At 52.4% G+C, this 17,759-nt stretch overlaps 1 protein-coding gene across 1 annotated transcript in view; it reads right to left on the bottom strand.

The window, feature by feature from the left end:
* The window catches only part of Plekha6 (pleckstrin homology domain containing A6), a 136,837-nt gene extending 119,398 nt beyond the window's left edge, over window positions 1-17,439 (bottom strand). The window contains 3 exon segments of the mRNA XM_048357148.1: window positions 8,086-8,143; window positions 11,405-11,481; window positions 16,943-17,439. Of these exon segments, the coding sequence (XP_048213105.1) occupies window positions 8,086-8,143; window positions 11,405-11,481; window positions 16,943-17,025 (218 nt within the window). The 5' untranslated portion in view covers window positions 17,026-17,439.
* Window positions 17,440-17,759: the final 320 nt, after the last annotated feature.

The raw sequence follows: 17,759 nt of genomic DNA, 5'->3' as shown, positions 1-17,759 counted from the left end.
GGCCCAACCTTCCTCCTCCCACCTCACAGATCCGCAGCATCAAAACAGACTCACCGGCTTGGCGTCTGGAGGTGAGGTGATCCCACACTGAGCGGCTGGAACTCGGCAAGCCCAAGGCTCCCCTCCCCCAGCTCAGGCCGGCTAGGATCTTCTCCCCCACCCCCGCCTGAGGGGGCCCTTCCCCAGAGCCGGGCGCGCGATCTAATCTGCTCTAATCACTCATCTCTCCCGGCTGGCAGGTCCCTGGCGCAGGGAGAGGATGCTGTTATGGTTACTGCAGGATCCAGCATCTTTCCCAGGCAGGAGCAGCTGGGCATGCTCCATGGGCTCCGTGGGGATTTCAGGGCCACGTGACTCTCCCTCCCCGAGCTGTCACTTAGGATCAGGAGTAAATAGTCCCCGGAAAGGTTTAACTCCATCCATCCCATGACAAGCTGCTAGTCTCCCCTGCACCCCAACCCTGGGAGGGGACAGGGTGGTTCCCACGGCCTCCCGCCCGCCTCTGCTTCCCACAGCCAGGACGAGGCTGCCCCCCAAAGGAGACCAGGACCAGTGTGTGGATGACTGTGTTTTTAAAGCCTCCCGCGAGAGGCTGCAGGGAGCCAGCAACAGCCCAGGGGCCCGGCGCTGTGCTGGGGCTCCCTCCCCAGCCTGCCTGGTGGCTGCCTTTCAGCTCCGGAGCTGTCCACACGAGTGACAGAATCCCCAGCATGACGACTCAAGAAACCTGGGCAGAGGGCGGAGACTACTTCGGGGTGCTGGACCTCCGGGTTTTCAGGCCATATTGGTCTCCAGTGGCCTTAGGCACCTGTGTTCTGCACCACTGATGGTCAGAGGCACAAAGACTTCAAACTCTGGGCTTGTGGTCCTGTTCTGCTGTAGACAAAGAGATTGCCCCCACCCCCCCATCTTATCCCCAGTTTCTCTCTGTTCACCTCTCTTTGGCTGCTGGAGAAAAGAGTTTCTCTGACAACGGACAAACACACTAGAAGCTCTAGTTTTCATAACCAGGACCAAGAAGATGAGGAGGGGGCTGGGGATATAGCCTAGTGGCAAGAGTGCCTGCCTCGGATACACGAGACCCTAGGTTCGGTTCCCCAGCACCACATATACAGAAAACGGCCAGAAGTGGCGCTGTGGCTCAAGTGGCGGAGTGCTAGCCTTGAGCGGGAAGAAGCCAGGGACAGTGCTCAGGCCCTGAGTCCAAGGCCCAGGACTGGCCAAAAAAAAAAAAAAAGATGAGGAGGAAATGGAGGACTCCAACCTAGACTTCCAGGCAGGTTCACTGATCTCAGTGTTGCCTACCCCTTCAACCCGAGCGGAGACAGACCCCATGAGGAACTGGGGTCACAAATGAGCAGAAGGACAGCCCAAGAGCTGAGCACCAGCGGCTCACATCTGCAATCCTAGCTACTAAGGACGCTAAAATCTGGAGAAAGCAGTTCAAAGCCAGCCCAGACAGGAAAGGCCGTGAGACTCCTATGTCCAATGAGCCATCAAAAAGATAGAAGGAGAGCTGTGGCTCAAGTGGTAGATCACTAGCCTGGAGCAAGAAGCCTCAGGGACAGTGCCCGGGCCCTGAGTTCAAATCCCAAGACTGGAACAAAAAGAAGAAAATGGAAAAAGCAGACTTACATGCAGGGTGTGTACAAAGCCCCACCCACCACAGGGTCATTTGCAACTTTTTTATTTGCTAATAGAGTGACTTTACACGGCCTTAAGCCTCTCTGTCTGCACTCAGGTCTCAGCAAAGCTGTCTTAGTGTGGACTGAGTATGAGCCTTACTTTTACTCCAGAAGCCCTTTCTTTACGAAGAATCTGCTCTGGAAAATGCAGGAGCAGACTTTACTCCCAGAAACCCAGGAGGAGCCTAGTTAGTGGGGTGAGGGCCAGGAGGAAGTCTGAGCCACACCCAACTCCACACCTTGGGGTAAAGCCAGGAGCCTGGGGAGGTGCTGAAAAGCCACACTCCCTGCACCCACAGCAGGCCAGGCTGGAGCTGGGAGTCTCAAGCAAGGGTGGCATGCGGCAGCCTAGCAGCCTCATGTTGGGGGGGGGGGGCGGCGAGGGTTGGCTCTCCCCTTCCCTCCATCAGCTAGCTTAGATGGTAGCCTGCCCCTCGCGGATTCAGAGAAAGCCACTTGGCTGAAGGGTCAGGAAGTTGTAAGCAAAGGCCGAGTGCCAGGCAGGCCCGACGGAGCCCAGCTCACCTGCCCTGGCTCTCTAGGACTTGGCAAGGCCACCTAGTACAGGCGGGTCGGAGCCTGTGCTCAAGCAACCAGGAATGAGGGGCTACTGGGGGGGTGGGGGGCACATCTCTGGCCTCAAGGAGCTGATGGAGCAAAGTAGGGTTAAGATGAGAGATTGCAGCAATGGGGAGAGGGTCAGAAAGGAACAAGGACCCCAGCCCAAATTCCATATGATCCTCAGGCAGCTAGAAAAGGCAGCCGACAGACGGGCCTGCTGGGCGGGTTTCCTCTCTGGCAAGCAGAAGGTAAGGGCTGCAGACAGGTCCCGGGGTCCTTTAGGAACCCTGAGCCAGACATGTTGATGTTTCTGGGGAACACGGGGGTTCAGGAGGCATGAGAGGCTAAAGGGAGGATTGGATGGAGTACAGTTCCTTCCTGCTGGGGGGTAAGGGAGGAAATGCAGCAGGAGTGTCTCAGTAAGGACAAGTGAGATAGAGCAGAGAAAGCCAAAGCCCTTGGGCAAGTTCAAGTTCTCCTGTTGACCTAGCAGGTGGGGAAGGCTGGAAGGAGGAAGCATGCGGGGGGAATGACTACAAATACAGTCTACCTGAGTCCTGCCTCCCTGCCCCAGACTCCAAGGCCCGGCTCCGACGGTCAGAGCCTCAGATGCCCTCACCACCTCCCACCACACGGATTCATTGCCCTTCAGTACCCAGTCCTCATCCTGGGACATGGGACATCCTCCCTCCCTCCAGAACCGACATCAGGAAAGCATGGAGGAGCCCGTCTAAAGATCTCTGGTGGGCTGAGTTCCTGCCTTGGCTCTGTCCCTGTGAACAAATCACTTGACTGTTGAGCCTTGGTTTCCCTCACCTGCAGATGGGGCGTCTTCTGTGGCTCAGACAGTGCCCTGCTTTTCTCCTGGCTGTCTGGGGAATTATTTCCTTCCATCCTAACAGAATATGACTAAGTATCTCTGCCTCACTTCCTGGGGTGGGGCCTTGTTTGGGGCCCCACAGGTTGGGATTTGTCTTGACTCTCAGTGACCTCAAAGAAGTCACTGACCATGGTACCACTGCCCAGCCCTTAGGGACCCGGGACAAAGCATCCCAGCAGCCCCTGGCCTGGGTGAGAAGCTGAGGGGTGACCAGAGATCCATCTGGCACCTTCCTGGATGGAAGGCTTCCTGGCAGCCTTTGGGCCCAAACAGCAAAGGAGAGGCAAGGCTGGACAGAGGAGCTGGAGGAAGGGGACAGGAGTTTAATCAGGGTGTGGATCTGCAAGGCTGGACACGCTGCCAGATCTCCCTAACTGCCAAGCCTGGAAATAAAAAGAGGGGTGCTCTTGGAGACAATTGGCAGGTTCCACAGCTGGCTGCTTGAGCAGGAAATGGGAAGGAAGGAGACAAGGGCCCGAGAAGACCTCCCAGTAGTTAGCAGTAGGGCTGTCACACAGCCAGATCCTAAGCCTCATAAAGAAACCCACCAGACCCACAGTGGCTGAGTGTGGCAGGGATGATCAATGCGGCCCTGTCTGCTCCTGGAGAAGGAACGCAGGGGTCACCCACGAAAGCAAACCCCAAAATGTTCGGTGGGGATGAACATGTGTGCTCTGGCGCCCTCTGGTGGACAGATGTGGAAAGAGCACAGAGGCCAGCAATGGGCTCAGCCCATCTTTTGCTTTTTCTCCCTCCCTATACTCCTTTTCCTCTCAAATGGAACTTTTTTTTTTTTTGCCAGTCTTGGGCCATGGACTCAGGGCTGAGCACTGTCCCTGGCTTCTTTTTGCTCAAGGCTGGCACTCTACCACTTGAGCCACAGCGCCCCTTCTGGCTTTTTCTACATATGTGGTGCTGAGGAATCAAACCCAGGGCTTCATGTATGCGAGGCAAGCGCTCTTGCCACTAGGCCACATTCCCAGCCCCTCAAATGGAACTTTTAAACTTCACCACACTGGGGCTATATATCATTCATGGATGCCATGAACATCATCCCTCAAATGCCACAAAAGAACAGCATCATACTTGTTTGATCCTAGGCAAATGTCAGTATTTGCTCATCCACAAGGAAAAAAGACACACACACACACACACACACACACACACACTGAGTTGTCTCAGTGTCTGTCCTTTAGTTATTACCTCTGAGATCCACGTCTGGAGTTCTCAGACTTTCCAATTCATCCACCACACAAATGTCATAAACTTGGTGGGACTGTGCAGAGCACGGTGAATCAGGAGGTGCCTGAGCGTGGCCTTCTCCCCACCCCCCCAGCCAGGCAGGATTCACTGAACACCTCCCTCCCCAAGCCAGGCACCCAGGACGCCAGGAGGAGATGTGGCACTGTGACAGAGAGATCATGCGAGATCATGCAGGCCCCAGGCTGCCTCCCAGCTTGGCTTTCTGCAACCCTATGGTGTCTCATTCCCTCATCATTGGCTAGAGCACAGGGACGATATTTCGCCCCCAAATGAGGGACTGTGAGGATTAAATGAGCTAATGGAAGAAAGCCTTTCATTCCGAGAGTGACTACTGTTGCGACTAGATCCAGAGTGTCCACAAGTTTAGAGATATATGTTCACCTGAGACATGATTACTGGCGTTCTGCTATCATATACCACAAAACAATACTGTCTGTCTCCAGACTTCATGGCTAGCCCATGTCCCCTTCTCTTTGAGGAGTTTTCAACCTGAACTAATGGTTCCTGAAAGCGTATTCGCCAGGCCAGCAGCAGCCGCGCCACCTGGAAGCCTAGTAGAAATGCACATCTTAAGCCAGGCACCAGTGGTTCATGCCTGCAGTCCTAGCTACTTCAGAAGCTGAGACCTGAGGAGCTTGCAAAGCCAGCTGGGGCAGGAAAGTCCGTAAGGCTTTATCTCCAATTAAACACACACACACACACACACACACACACACAAAGCCAGAAGTGGAGCTGTGGCTCATGTGGTAAAGGATTAGTCTTGAGGGGGAAAAAAAATGCCCAGCTTAGACACTGAGTCAGAAGAAACCAGGGGAGATCCACGGTCTGGAGTCTAACTGCTACACCACAGATGGGCTTCCTTGGAGAAGGGATACCATGAGCTGGGTGGTAGAGGGAGAGCAGGACTCACTGGGAGACAGAAGCCACATGATGGAGTGGGAAGCACTGGCAGGGCGTGGACCTGTGGAAGGGAGGGAGCCGCAAGTGACAAGAGAACAAACTGGGGGGTGGAGGAAGGGAAGAAGGAGCCCGGTCTGGAGCTCTCCAAGTGTGTGGAAGGGAGTGAGACTTTACCCTGGAAGGACTTTAATGGAGATATGAACAAATATGTATTCGGGGGGGGGGGAGGAGAACACTCTTGCAGCATGCGGGCTCAGAGGCAGGAAGGCCAGTGGGGAAGCTGCTAGAATGGCACAGGTGGGCATGCAGGTGGGCTGATGAGAAGTGGGTGGATGAAGTGAGGGGACCCCAGGGAGGAGAGGGATGGGGGTGGCCCTGCTCTCTGCGGAGCCTGCCGTGGAAGAGGAGGAGGACTCTGACCAAGATGAGGTGGGCACAGAGAAGGTGAAGAATTCAGATCTGTGTGCAGTGAATTGGGGAGGGGACCCTGGAGGAGGCTCGGGGCTGTTAGCTGAAGCAGGAAGTAGCTATGCTTCTGGTGTTCAGGCCCCAATGCCTTTCATCCATTTCATCAAATGCTGGGTTCCCATCATGCACCAGTTCAAGGATGGTGGCAGTGGAGGGAGGGCAGAATTTGCTCTCAAGGATTACACAGCAGTGAGGAAACACAATCAAAGATCTTTAAAGTTTCAAGTAAGGACTGGTGTGATGAAAAATAAATAACTAAGACTAAGGAAGAATAGGGAGCTTCGATGCAAAAGTCAGAAAGGGCCTTATTGAGAAGAAGATGCTTGAGCCAACTGACAAGTAGGAGTCAGATCAGTAGAAATAGGAAGAAATGACAGAAGGAACAGCATGTGCAAAGGTCCTGGGGTAGGTATGGCTAGTAGGAGAGATAAAAGTCAGAATAGCTAGTTGATATGGAAGGTGAGTGGGACCAGACCATCTTAGGTGGCAAGTTTTTCCTTTTTGATTTTGGTTTTGTCTGTCATAAGGCTTGAACTCGGGGGCCTGGGTACTGGCCTGAGCTCTTTTGCTCACTCAGTTACTTTGAGCCACAGTTCTACTTTTCTGGTGGTTTATTGGAGATAAAAGTCTCATGGATTTTTCCTTCCTGGATTGGCTTTAAACCATGATCCTCAGATCTCAGCCTCTTGAGTAGCTAGGATTACAGGGGTGAGCCACCAGTACCCAGCAGGTGACAAGTAGTAAGGACAGAGATAAAGCAACACTGAAAAAGTGCTTGGTGAACAATCTCAAGAACTAAGTATTAGCCAGGCACTGGTGGCTCATGCCTGTAATCCTAGCTAATCAGGAGGCTGAGATCTGAGAATTACAGTAGGAAAATCTGTGAGACTCTTATTTCCAATTAACCCCCAGAAAACCAGAAGTGGGGCTGTGGCTTAAAGTGGTAGAGCACTAGCCTTAAGCGATACAACTCAGGGACAGCATACAGGCCCTGAGTTCAAGCACCACAACCAACCAACCAAAAAAAAAAAAAAGAGGGCTGGGAATATGGCCTAGTGTTGAGAGTGCTTGGCTCATATACATGAAGCCCTGGGTTCAATTCCTCAGCACCACATATATAAAAAAAGGCCAGAAGTGGCGCTGTGGCTCAAGTGGCAGAGTGCTAGCCTTGAGCAAAAAGAAGCCAGGGACAGTGCTCAGGCCCTGAGTTCAAGCCCCAGGACTGGCAAAAAAAAAAAACAAAACAAAACACTAAGTACTTTGATGACTACAAGGTGTTGTCTTTGAGAATGAGTCAAGAAGACAATAGTTCAAGAAATGAGTTGGAGTCAGTTTTAGGGAAGATTCAGGCTTTAACAGTCACATAGAACAGCAAAACAGTTTCAGTAACGGAAGCTTTGTAAACCATGCTTTTGTTTTAGGAATACAGTTAATGACCAAGGTGATGTGTGTCTGTGGGTCTTGAGACAAAAGCTGGTTCTGAGTCAAGATGTCAGTGAAGAGGACGGCGGGGAAGGTCCTCCCTTCCCTGGGGGACTTTGGCTGTCTCTAGCAGTGCCACTTCTCCAGCCACCAGGCAGCGGCGCTCTGCCATTTCTGTGGAGCCAAGAGCCAGAAGAAGCAGGGATCTACAGGCCTGGGCACGCTGAGCCTCTCCCCTGGGAAGGAAGCCAAGACCCAGCCTAGCTGGGAGGCAGAGAGATGGAGGCCAAACTGATGAAAATGAGTCCAACAGGGGGCTGTGGATAGACACACACACACACCCCAAAGACCTGTGTCCTGCATCCCTGACTCAGTCCACGGGGGCTTCCTAAGGCGTACCTTCAGTTACGAAGAGTCAGGGCTCACTGGCCACAGGCAGATGTAACCAATCCCTTGGAGAGAAACAGAGCTCCCCACCCCCAACATTTCCAGAGCAACAGTGACCAGGCTGGGGTAGCCACCGCCTGCTTCCTCCTGTGAACACCTCCACCTGCCCAAGGCTCCACGCCCTGTTCCTCACACCCAGACGCTCCATCTCCTCCTCAACCCTTGCCCAGTGCCTACAACAACATCTCCACCCCCACAGCCCAGCCCGGCTTTCCTCCCACCCCACCCCAGAAAGCTTTCGCAGATTGATAGGAGCCACCACCCAAGGCCAACGGAGACGCACAGACGCAGTCCCATTGCTTGTCTTGCAGTGTCCTGAAGCCTCGGCACATCAGAGCCATTCACAGGCCTAGGGATGGTGTGTCTGTAATGACAAACCAGACCCTCCGACCTCCAGAAAAGGCTCCAAGGATGAAAGCAGGACCTGTAGTGAGATGAGAAAGGAACCATGTTACTCACTTGATGAAGAACACAGCTCCTTCCTGGGTGGAATCCATCTCCCAGCCCTTAGGCAAACCTGTAAGAAAGCAAAAACACAAGATGAAAAGACAGGGAATTAGCCTCTCCTCAGGCTGACCTGCCACTCAGAAGGGACAGGGCCTGGAGGATTAGGGGAAAAAAAAAAATCACAGAGTAAACCACAGCAAGAAAAGCAACCATTTCACTTTCAACTTTTTAACCTATCCTATCTCACCTTCAAGAAGTAACGAGAGAGATAGGACATCTCTGCCAATGACAAGGAGCAGAGTGGGGGAAATGGTTGGAAATGGTTTAAATGTAATCAACACTTGCTAAGATTCCTCATTCACTAACCAAACCTTCTCCAGGTGTCTACACTGGGCCAGGCACGGTGCCCACCCTGAGACCCAGCCGCCATCACACAGGTGGTGGTTCTAGAAGGGTCCTCGGGATCTCCAACCAGTCCCTTGCCGTCACAGACCAGAGGCACGGGGCCCAGAGACAGTGACTCCCCCAGAACTCACACGCTGCTGTTGGCACCAAGATCTGACCGGGGACCCCCCCCAAGTCTGAGTCCCAGGCCGGTGACCTGGGAAAGACACCAGGTCCCAGGACACAAGAGGCTTATTCTGCGTTCGTTTTTCCGAAAGGAAAGTCCTCCGTGAAAATGCTGAGAGTGAGGGAAGCTTGGAGTCACCCGGGCCGGGCCAAAGAGACCCCGCGTGACCCCGCGTGACCCCGCGTGCAGGCGGCCGGCCGGCGAGCTGGTGCGGACCATTCCTTTCGAGGAGGGGAGGGAGGGGAAGGTGCAAGAGCCCGCTGACTGCCATCCTGGGGTTCTCTTGATCTTCACCGCCATCTTTCTGGCCGGGCTGAACACCTACCTAGGCCTAAAGCAGGACGTTTTCTGTGGAACCATTCCGCGCACACCTTTTGCCGTGATAGCGACCACTGGCCATCTTGGCAGCCTCCCTCTGGAGAGCCACCATCCTATGGACCACGGCCATTTGGCCAGCCGCCATGTTGAGAGCCACCATCTTGATCGTGGCTGGCTTGACAGCCGCCATCACACTCTTGGCCGCCGCCATCTTGGCCGCCGCCATCTTGGCCGCCGCCATCTTGGCCGCCGCCATCTTGGCCGCCGCCATCTTGGCCGCCGCCATCTTGGCCGCCGCCATCTTGGCCGCCGCCATCTTGGCCGCCGCCATCTTGGCCGCCGCCATCTTTGCTCACTCTGCAGAGACTGAAGGGTGCGTGCCCTCACACCCGGGTTGTATTCATTCGTTCCTCCGCTTGTGTTTGCCCGCGGCCTGCACTTCCGCGGTTGCTTCTGGTTGTGCCGTTGCTCCTTCAGCCGAACAGGGCGGCTCGTAGCCACACTTCTACCCAGGATGCGGCCCGGGAAATCACCAACTCCAGCTACCCTGGGTGAGGCGCTCCCTTCCCCCAGTCCCGGCGCCTTCCCCTCCCCCGGCCAGCGCGTCCCCTGTGCAAAGCAGGGGCGTGCGGCGGTGTTTACAGACCGGGGAAACTGAGGCCCGAGGGGCTCGTCACCGGGAGTGAGGTCACACTCGGGAGGCGCGTGGGCCGCGAAGGCCGCTTGCTCCCCTCTGTCCCCGTAGGGAAGACGCTGCCATTCAGAAGGGCGTGGGTTGGCAGCCTCCCCAAGGACAGGGATCCCCAGTGGGTCAGAATCATAAATCCTGCCACTGTGATGGCCGCCTGGGAAAGAAGCCAGTGTGCATTCTGTCCTCGCTGCCTTTTTCTAGCAACTTCCCTCCACACTGCCCTCTCTGCCTGGGCAACACCAAGAGCGCTTATATTCCTGCCCAGGCGGAGTGCCCACGGAGGCAGCTGCCCTCTGGTAGTTTCAGGGGCATCTTAACCCATTCTTAGCCCTGGACAACCAGTTGGCTGCGGTAAAAAGGGAAAGAATTATCTCGTGGTTCCTTCTAAAGTCTTCCCAAGTCTTACCTTGGGTGATGCTGAGAACAGGTAGCCTTCTCTGTACACCACTGTGACTGGGGGGGGGGGGGAGCAAGTACAGTGCGACCTGCCTGAAAGAAATGCAGCCATGGACTTGCCAGCAGGGGGCCACACCTCAAGTTGGAAAGGCGGGAGTCGAGATAACAGTGGCCACCTCCCTTTTGGGTGGAGGCTTTCTTGGGTGACCCTTGCTGCCACTGTGTAAGGTTCATCCTCCCCCCCCCCATTATGCTGATGTGGAAGCTAAGTTCTCGAGGAGTCAGACTCGCTGCCCAAAATTACACAGATGGAAAGCAGGGCCATGACTGGAGCTAGGTCTCTGCGTCTCCAAAAAGTGTGCATTTAACAATGTGCATTTAACACTTTGCTTGTTAGTCAAGGAACCTCAAGTCAGGTTCTTCTTTTCTGTTCTTCCGTTTTCCTCCTCCAAGATGGAGAAATTATACTCCGTGGTCCCTGAAGTCTCATCTAGCTCTAGGAAACGATTCTAGTGCAGAGTCTAAAAGAAATAGCCTCTGGGAAAGCCAAATCTCTAACCCAGTGTGTCCAGCAAAGCTGGATAAGCCCCTTGAGCAACCATGGCTGATGAAATCAAATGGCTGATATCTGGTCATGAAAGGCTGCTAGGGTGGGATATTTTCCCATGCTTCCATTTATATCACTTCATCTTACTGGCCTCAGACAACATCAAAAAGAAATTGGTCTTATTTACTTGTGGTGGCACAGGCCTTCTGGTGCCTTATGTCTTCAGCCTGGCAATTCTTACGGAACCTTTTTCTGACTTTGTAGTTTTGGCGTATTCCTATCCAACATTTCCCACTAGCTGGGGAGATCCTGAGGGTGAATGAACAACAGGGTTAACCTTGGGCCTCTTTCTTTCATTTGCAGAAGTACCACCTAAGTAGCCATCATTTAAATCAATTGAAATCAAAATTTTCAGATCATCTATAGACTGCCTGAAATTTCCATTGTTCAGTAGCCACATGTGGCTATTGGCAGCCATCCTGGACAGCATGGGTACAGAAGCCTGTAGCCTGACATGGGGCGGGGGTGGCTGGCTCTGCACAGGTGAGGGGTCTCAGGATAAAGGAGACTTTCTGGCTGGGCAGAAAGATAAAGAAGTAAGCTTTGTCCTTGAGGTCTTCCCAATAGAGTAATGGTGAAGGTAGAAACTTGGAGCAAGCCAGCGGTATCCTGCAATATCCCCACGTGATGGCCCACACAGTCTACCATGAAAAGGGGGAGGACAGAGAACAGCCAAGAATTTTTCCTGCTGTCACCTTGAGCTACTGTTTCTTCCTTTTTTGCAAAGATACAGCAGGTGGCTCCTTACCTGGACTAAAGCAGTGTCCACTTTGAATGGGAGAGTTCGTACCAGGATGCACCCAGCTGGTTGACTTTTCCTCATCACTATGGAAGGACAAAGAAGAAAGGGTCAGTGTTTCCATGAGCAGAGCTCTCATCTCCAAATTCACATCAACAGCCACTGTCTGTTCAGGTTCCTACAATGAGCATGTGCACACTCATTCATTCTCATTCACATAGCTGACTTGGATCTCTTTTTTTTTTTTTTTTCAAGTTTCAAAGAGCTTTATTTTAAAAAAAAAAAAAAAAACAGACCAGGGCTGGGGATATGGCCTAGTGGCAAGAGTGCTTGCCTCGTATACATGAAGCCGCGGGTTCGACTCCCCAGCACCACATATATAGAAAACAGCCAGGAGTGGTGCTGTGGCTCAAGTGGCAGAGTGCTAGCCTTGAGCAAAAAGAAGCCAGGGACAGTGCTCAGTCCCTGAGTCCAAGGCCCAAGACTGGCAAAAAAAAAAAAAAAATCTTAATTAAAAAAAAAGACCAAAAAATTAAATATGATCACTGTTGGGAAGGTATGAATCTAGAAATGAATCTAGAAGGAGGTGGCAATGGCTTACATCCTTGGGAGTTTTGGGTCTGCTAGATGAAGGTAAAGGGAGTCCAACTTTTAGCCTTGGCTGAGGGCAGCGGGTGGAGATGGAGACGGTTCAGCCTAGTTGTAGGCCTGGTTGCTTTCCACAGCCAGTGTGACTCTGATCTTTAGTCTCAAAGAATTTATAACTGGAGAAACATGCATTAATGGATGCATTAAAAAGATGGTGGCAATATGATACAGCAGGAACTACAATCTCCACTCTAGTGATGCTCAGAGTATAGGCCCACCTAAGAGGATAAAGTGCTGGGGGGAGGGGATGATAAAGGGGATGTAGAAAGGGTTATTGAGGAAGTTGGGTGGGAGGAACAGGGAGAATCCTCGATTTGGAATGCCTCAGATGGACAAGAGGAAAGGTTATGTGAATATAGAGTCCTAGGTGTCTGAAATGCTAAATGAAATAGGGTAAAAAGGAAGGAAAGAATGAGAGAAAGGAGAGAAGGAGGGGAAAATAATAATTACTGCTGACTATTGAACCATCAAAGCATTAGGGCTGTACGTACCACTTCAGCCATACTCTCAGAACGTTTGCTTTTAGTTTCTTTTTTAATAGGAGCTCTGACTAAATTTTCTCAGGCTGTCCCCTAGCCATGGCCCTTCCACTTCGCTATCTCCTGAGTTACTGAAATTACGGGCTTGCTGCAGTACTGTAAACTTGGATTTACATTATTCCTGCACTTTAGGAATTTGATAGATTATGAATCTAGGGTTCAGTGACTTGCCCAGAGTCACACCAGTAAGCCAGAATTTCGGACCTAGATCCACTTCCCACAAATCCTAAGCTCTTTGTAGTATCTCACATAGGCAAGGCAGCCTGCCCAGTAATGCATACTCTCTGGGCTCTGAACCTGAGGTTTGGGAACCATCCACAACCCTCTACCACATCACCTTGTAACACAGATTATTCCAGATCCAACCCAGCATGTGGCACCTGGTGGTTGTAGACCTTTCAGGTATGTGGAGAAAAGAACTCCACAATCACCTGGATCATGCAGGCTTTAAGGTGAGGCTTGGGGCCCAGGTCAAGACTCTACTCAGTGTCTTTAAGGCGTAATTGACATACAATAAACTCTACTAAGAAAGACTACATTACATTTTTATTGAAATAGAGTATATAGTACACAATATATAAAGTGTATGATTTACTAACTTTTGACATACTCATACACTTGTGAAAATTATCACCAAATCAAAACAAGGGTCCCACAAAACTTTCTATTTTTTGCCAATTCTAGGGCTTGGACTCATGGCCTGAGCACTGTCCCTGGCTTCCTTCTGAAAGGCTAGCACTCTACCACTTGAGCCACTTCTGGCTTTTTCTGTGTATATGGTGCTGAGGAATCGAACCCAGAGCTTCATGCATGCTAGGCAAGCACTAGACCGCTAAGCCACATTCCCAGACCCCCTCCCAAAAAAACTTTATTCCTGTCCCCTTTGCAATTTCTCCCTCCTTCCACATGGACAGCTACTTTCTGTTGCTGTAGGTAAGTTCACACTTTCTAGTTTTTATACAAATAGAATCACAAAAGGTAAACTTCATTGTATGACCTCTGTCCTCCCTTTCCTTCCCTTCCTCCCTCCCTCCCTCCTTCCTCCCTCCCTTCCTTCCTCCCTCCCTCCCTCCCTTCCTTCCTTCCTTCCTTCCTTCCTTCCTTCCTTCCTTCCTTCCTTCTTTACCTCTTTTCCTCTCTCTCTCCCCCATCTCTCCCTTTCTTCTGTACTGTGGCATATGTTAGTAGTTCAAGACTAATTCATAGTATTGCATTGTAGGATATACCAATATGTCCATTCACTCAACTCCTCATGGACATAGCTGTGTTATAATAGTTAAAGCCATTATAAATATTTGTGTGCATTGTGTGGACCTGTGCCCTTTGTTTCTCTTTACTGGATTAGTTTTTCTCTGAAGCTGGACACCTTTAAGAAGAAATTTCTCAACTGACACCCAATATGATTAGCAAGAAGAAGCAAAAGCCAAGGTTCTGGTGAGCCCTAAGCCCTGGAGCCCTTGGTAGTAGCTGCTAGACAAGACCTTTCCCATATAGGGCTTCTGGCCTTGGCTTTGGTCCTGGTTGGCAGTGGAAAGGGAAAGGTTTAAGGGAAATTCACCCAGCGTCTTCAATCCCTGCCATCTCCTTTTCAGCTGTCTTGAACCTCCCCTCCTCATACTGTGGGCTGCCTCAGATTTTCCCATTTGTCTCCATCCTGCCTGAAGATCACGGACAACCACATCACATACAACCTGACTTCCATCACAGCCATACTTCCTCTTCTTGGCCTTCCCTTTTCAACCCTTGTCAGCCATGCCCACACTGAGCTGATGAGGAAGCTGGGCTTTGGAGGGCTGCTGCTCCTACATATCCAGTCTCCATGAGTAGCTAGGCCTTGAGAGCCACCTAGAATCTCCTTCAGGATCCCTGCTTAGCTGCCACTTGAAGACTGTTCTACAACTTTCCCACCAGCTTTGATGCCCAGGCCTGCCTCTTCCACCCACCACTCACTCTCCATTGCTGATCTGATCTCTTAGTTTGAGAGAAAATGAGAATCATTAGACTTTCCCAGTGCATCCCACCACCGTACCCCATCTCACATTTACTCATCTTTAACTTGGATCCATCTTTAACTTGGATCTTTAACTCATCTTTAACTTGGATCTCTACATTGGAGAAGAGATCTCTTTGTCCCTGTAAGGTTAATTTCCCTCTGCACGGGTTGTTGTTCCTAACTTGTCCTGTTCTCTATAAACCTCATTCTGTTGTCCACACCAGACTTGCAGCACCAACTTCTATTTTCTTTCTACTCCAGTCCATATCTTCTACAATCCAACCACTGTGCCTCCTACTCAAGGGCACCTTCCCTCCAACTTCCTGTCTCACTTCTTCCCTGCCCAACAAGCTTGTTGTTTATTGGGGTTTTGTGTGTGTGTGTGTGTGTGTGTGTTCATTCTCAGGCTTGAGCTCAGGGCCTAGGCCCTGTCCCTTAGCTTTTTGTGTGCAAGGCTAACACTCTACCACTTAAGCTCCACTTAAGAATCTCATGGACTTTTCTGCCTGGATTGTCCAAACCATGATCCTTGGATCTCAGCCTCTTGAGTAGCTAGGGTTACAGGTGTGAGCCCCCCACTGGCACTCAGCTAAGCTTGTTTTTTATCTCTAGGGCATAGTGCTGCAACAAAGAGGGAATGCTCAGTATGTGTTTGTGGAATAAAAGATGAAAACCCATGGAAGGCCAACAGAAGACTGGGGAGAAGGAAGAGCAAACCAACTACGTCATCAGAACACCTTGGGTTAAGACTCTCTTTAGGCCCTGCCTCAGATCTGCATGGGACTCTCTCTGGAAGAAACAGTCAAGCCTCTTGCCACGTGCCAATGGGTCACACCTGCAATCCTAGATACTCAGGAGGCTGAGATCTGAGGATCATGGTTCAAAGCCAACCTGGGCAAGAAAGTCTGTGAAACTCTTATCTCCAATTAAATCACAGAAAAAGACAGAAGTGGCTCAATGGCTCAAGTGGTAGAGTGTTAACCTTGAACAAAAGAAGCTCAGGGGCAGCAACCAGGCCCAGAGTTAAAGCCTCAAGACCAGAAAAAAAAAATCAGCCTCTTAGTACATCCCTTGGATGAGTCTTCATTCATTCAGACAGGGTCTTCCTGTGTTGCCCAGACTGGTCTCAAACTCCTGGCCTCAAGTGATACTCCTACATAGCTAGGATTCCCGGCACCTGCCACTGCATTTGCTTGCATGATTCTTATTCTAAAGTTGCAAGTGGACTCTGGTTCTGTTTTCTGACAAGTCCTGCTACTGAAGAACTTGACCCAGGGTCAAGAATTTAAGGAGTTAATTTCTAAGAGAATACAATTATAGCATCCATTTTGATAATGATAGTGATAATTAAAGAAGAAAGGCCTAGACGTGTATAAACTGAGAAACACCACAGAGAAACCATTGCCTGCCTGAGCTCCAAGCCAGGTACTCAGAGTCAGAAAACGGATGTCAGACTTCATCCCAGCTCTGACTGACAAGTGTTATTCTCTTTGACAAGGACTTTCCATCTCTTTGGACCTCAGGTCCTCATTGGAGTAATTCTGGAGCTGCCTCCATGGTCCCTATTTAGTACTCATGTTCCCTGAGTGACTGGTTACCTTGAGAAAGGGAAAGCTTGTCAAGTGTGGGTCACAGTCCAGACTGCTGTGCTATATCATTGGGAGATTTCTCTCTTGGCAAAAGATGAGTGTAAGAGAAGCAAGCCAAAAGAGGGCCAAGCAGGGCCACTTTGTTATAATGAGATTACACCACAGCCATTTTGGTTTATGAAATTAATATAACAGTACTCATACATTACTAAGAGCAGCAAAGGCTCTGCCTGCCGGAATGTCGCACACACAGTGGGCATCAAGCTTCTCCTGCCTCTTGACCACAGCCCCAGAAAGCAGTAGGAAGGGGACAGGAGTAGCCCTCCTGGACACACCGAGTCCTGGGGAGGGAAGAATACCAAAAACTGGCTGATGAAGGCAAGGTTACTTAGCCCAAGTCTTTGGGTAGGAAGTGGGGTGGGGGTGGAGCAAAGAGATCCCCTTGGGTCCTTTCAGCAAAAGGATCTGAAAGCACTGCAGGCTGGGCACGGTGGTTGGCTGTCCTCTAACCACCTGTGCAGGGCCAGGGCGAGGGGTGCGGTTGCAGCTCACTGGCCCTGCCCCCGGCAATCCAGCCTAGGAAACGCTGAGCCTTGGCCGGACTTTGACCCATTGAGGAAAAGGCGGGAGACACTTTCAAACAGACATCTGATAAACGTAGTCGATTGCTTTCCGTGGTAGCCACCCTGTCCCCCACCCAGCCTGCCCCCACCCTGACACCTTTCAAGTTGCACAACTTTAAGGACAGAGAGAGAGAAGGAAAGAAAGACCTACGTACTTGATGAAGAACACTCTCCCTCCGCGGTCCACTCCATAGGTCCACCGTCCCGGCAAGTCTAGCCAGTCAATCTCATCGGCCATCTCGGCGTCCCGCAGCCTCTCTGCGCTTCTCTCTGCCTCTCTCGCTCTTTCCCCTCTCTCTCCCTCTCTCTCTCTCTCTGCCCACCCCGCTCCGGCGCCAGCCTGGCGCCCCCCACTCTGCGCGGCGGGGGTCGGGTGGGTCCGCCCGGCTCCCCGCGGGCCGCCCGGGCCCCTGGCAGCGACTTCGGCCTCCGCTCGAGGACGGCGAGCTGGCCGCGAGCCGGGCGGCGCTTAACCCTGGCCGGGCCGGGCAGCCCCGGCCGCGGGCCCAGACACCACCTGCCCGCCTCGCCACCCGGCCCCGCTCCGCACCGTCTCCGGAACTTTAATGACGGGCAATTAGCGCGGTGAGTAATTGGAGGCTCCGCCCGCGGGTGCTAGCGGGCGCCCAGCCCGGCCCCCGGCGCAGCGGGTCGGCGCCCCCCGGAGGAGGGGGCTCGGGCGTGGGGTCGCTCCGGGCGCGGCGCCGGGACCGGGCTCCGAGGGGCCGCCCCGCGGCGGAGGCAGGTGGCCCGGCTCCGGCGAGGGGTCGCCCGCCGCACCGCAGGCAGCTCCCAGCACGCCGGCTGCACCGGCGGCCCGGGGCGGGGCCGGAGGTGAGGCGCTGCCCGCTGCCGGCCGCCCGCTCCGCTGCCCGGATCGGCCGTGAGTCGCCAACCCCGGACGTGCCCAGCCACCCAACTGACAGGGGAAGCGCGAAAGCCGGTGGCTTGGGGCGGGAGGTTAGTGCGGAG

This window comes from Perognathus longimembris, chromosome 11 (genome assembly GCF_023159225.1).
Source record: "Perognathus longimembris pacificus isolate PPM17 chromosome 11, ASM2315922v1, whole genome shotgun sequence".
Lineage (NCBI taxonomy): Eukaryota > Metazoa > Chordata > Mammalia > Rodentia > Heteromyidae > Perognathus > Perognathus longimembris.
Note: the sequence above shows the minus strand (reverse complement) of the source record. Positions and strands in the feature narration are given on the sequence as shown.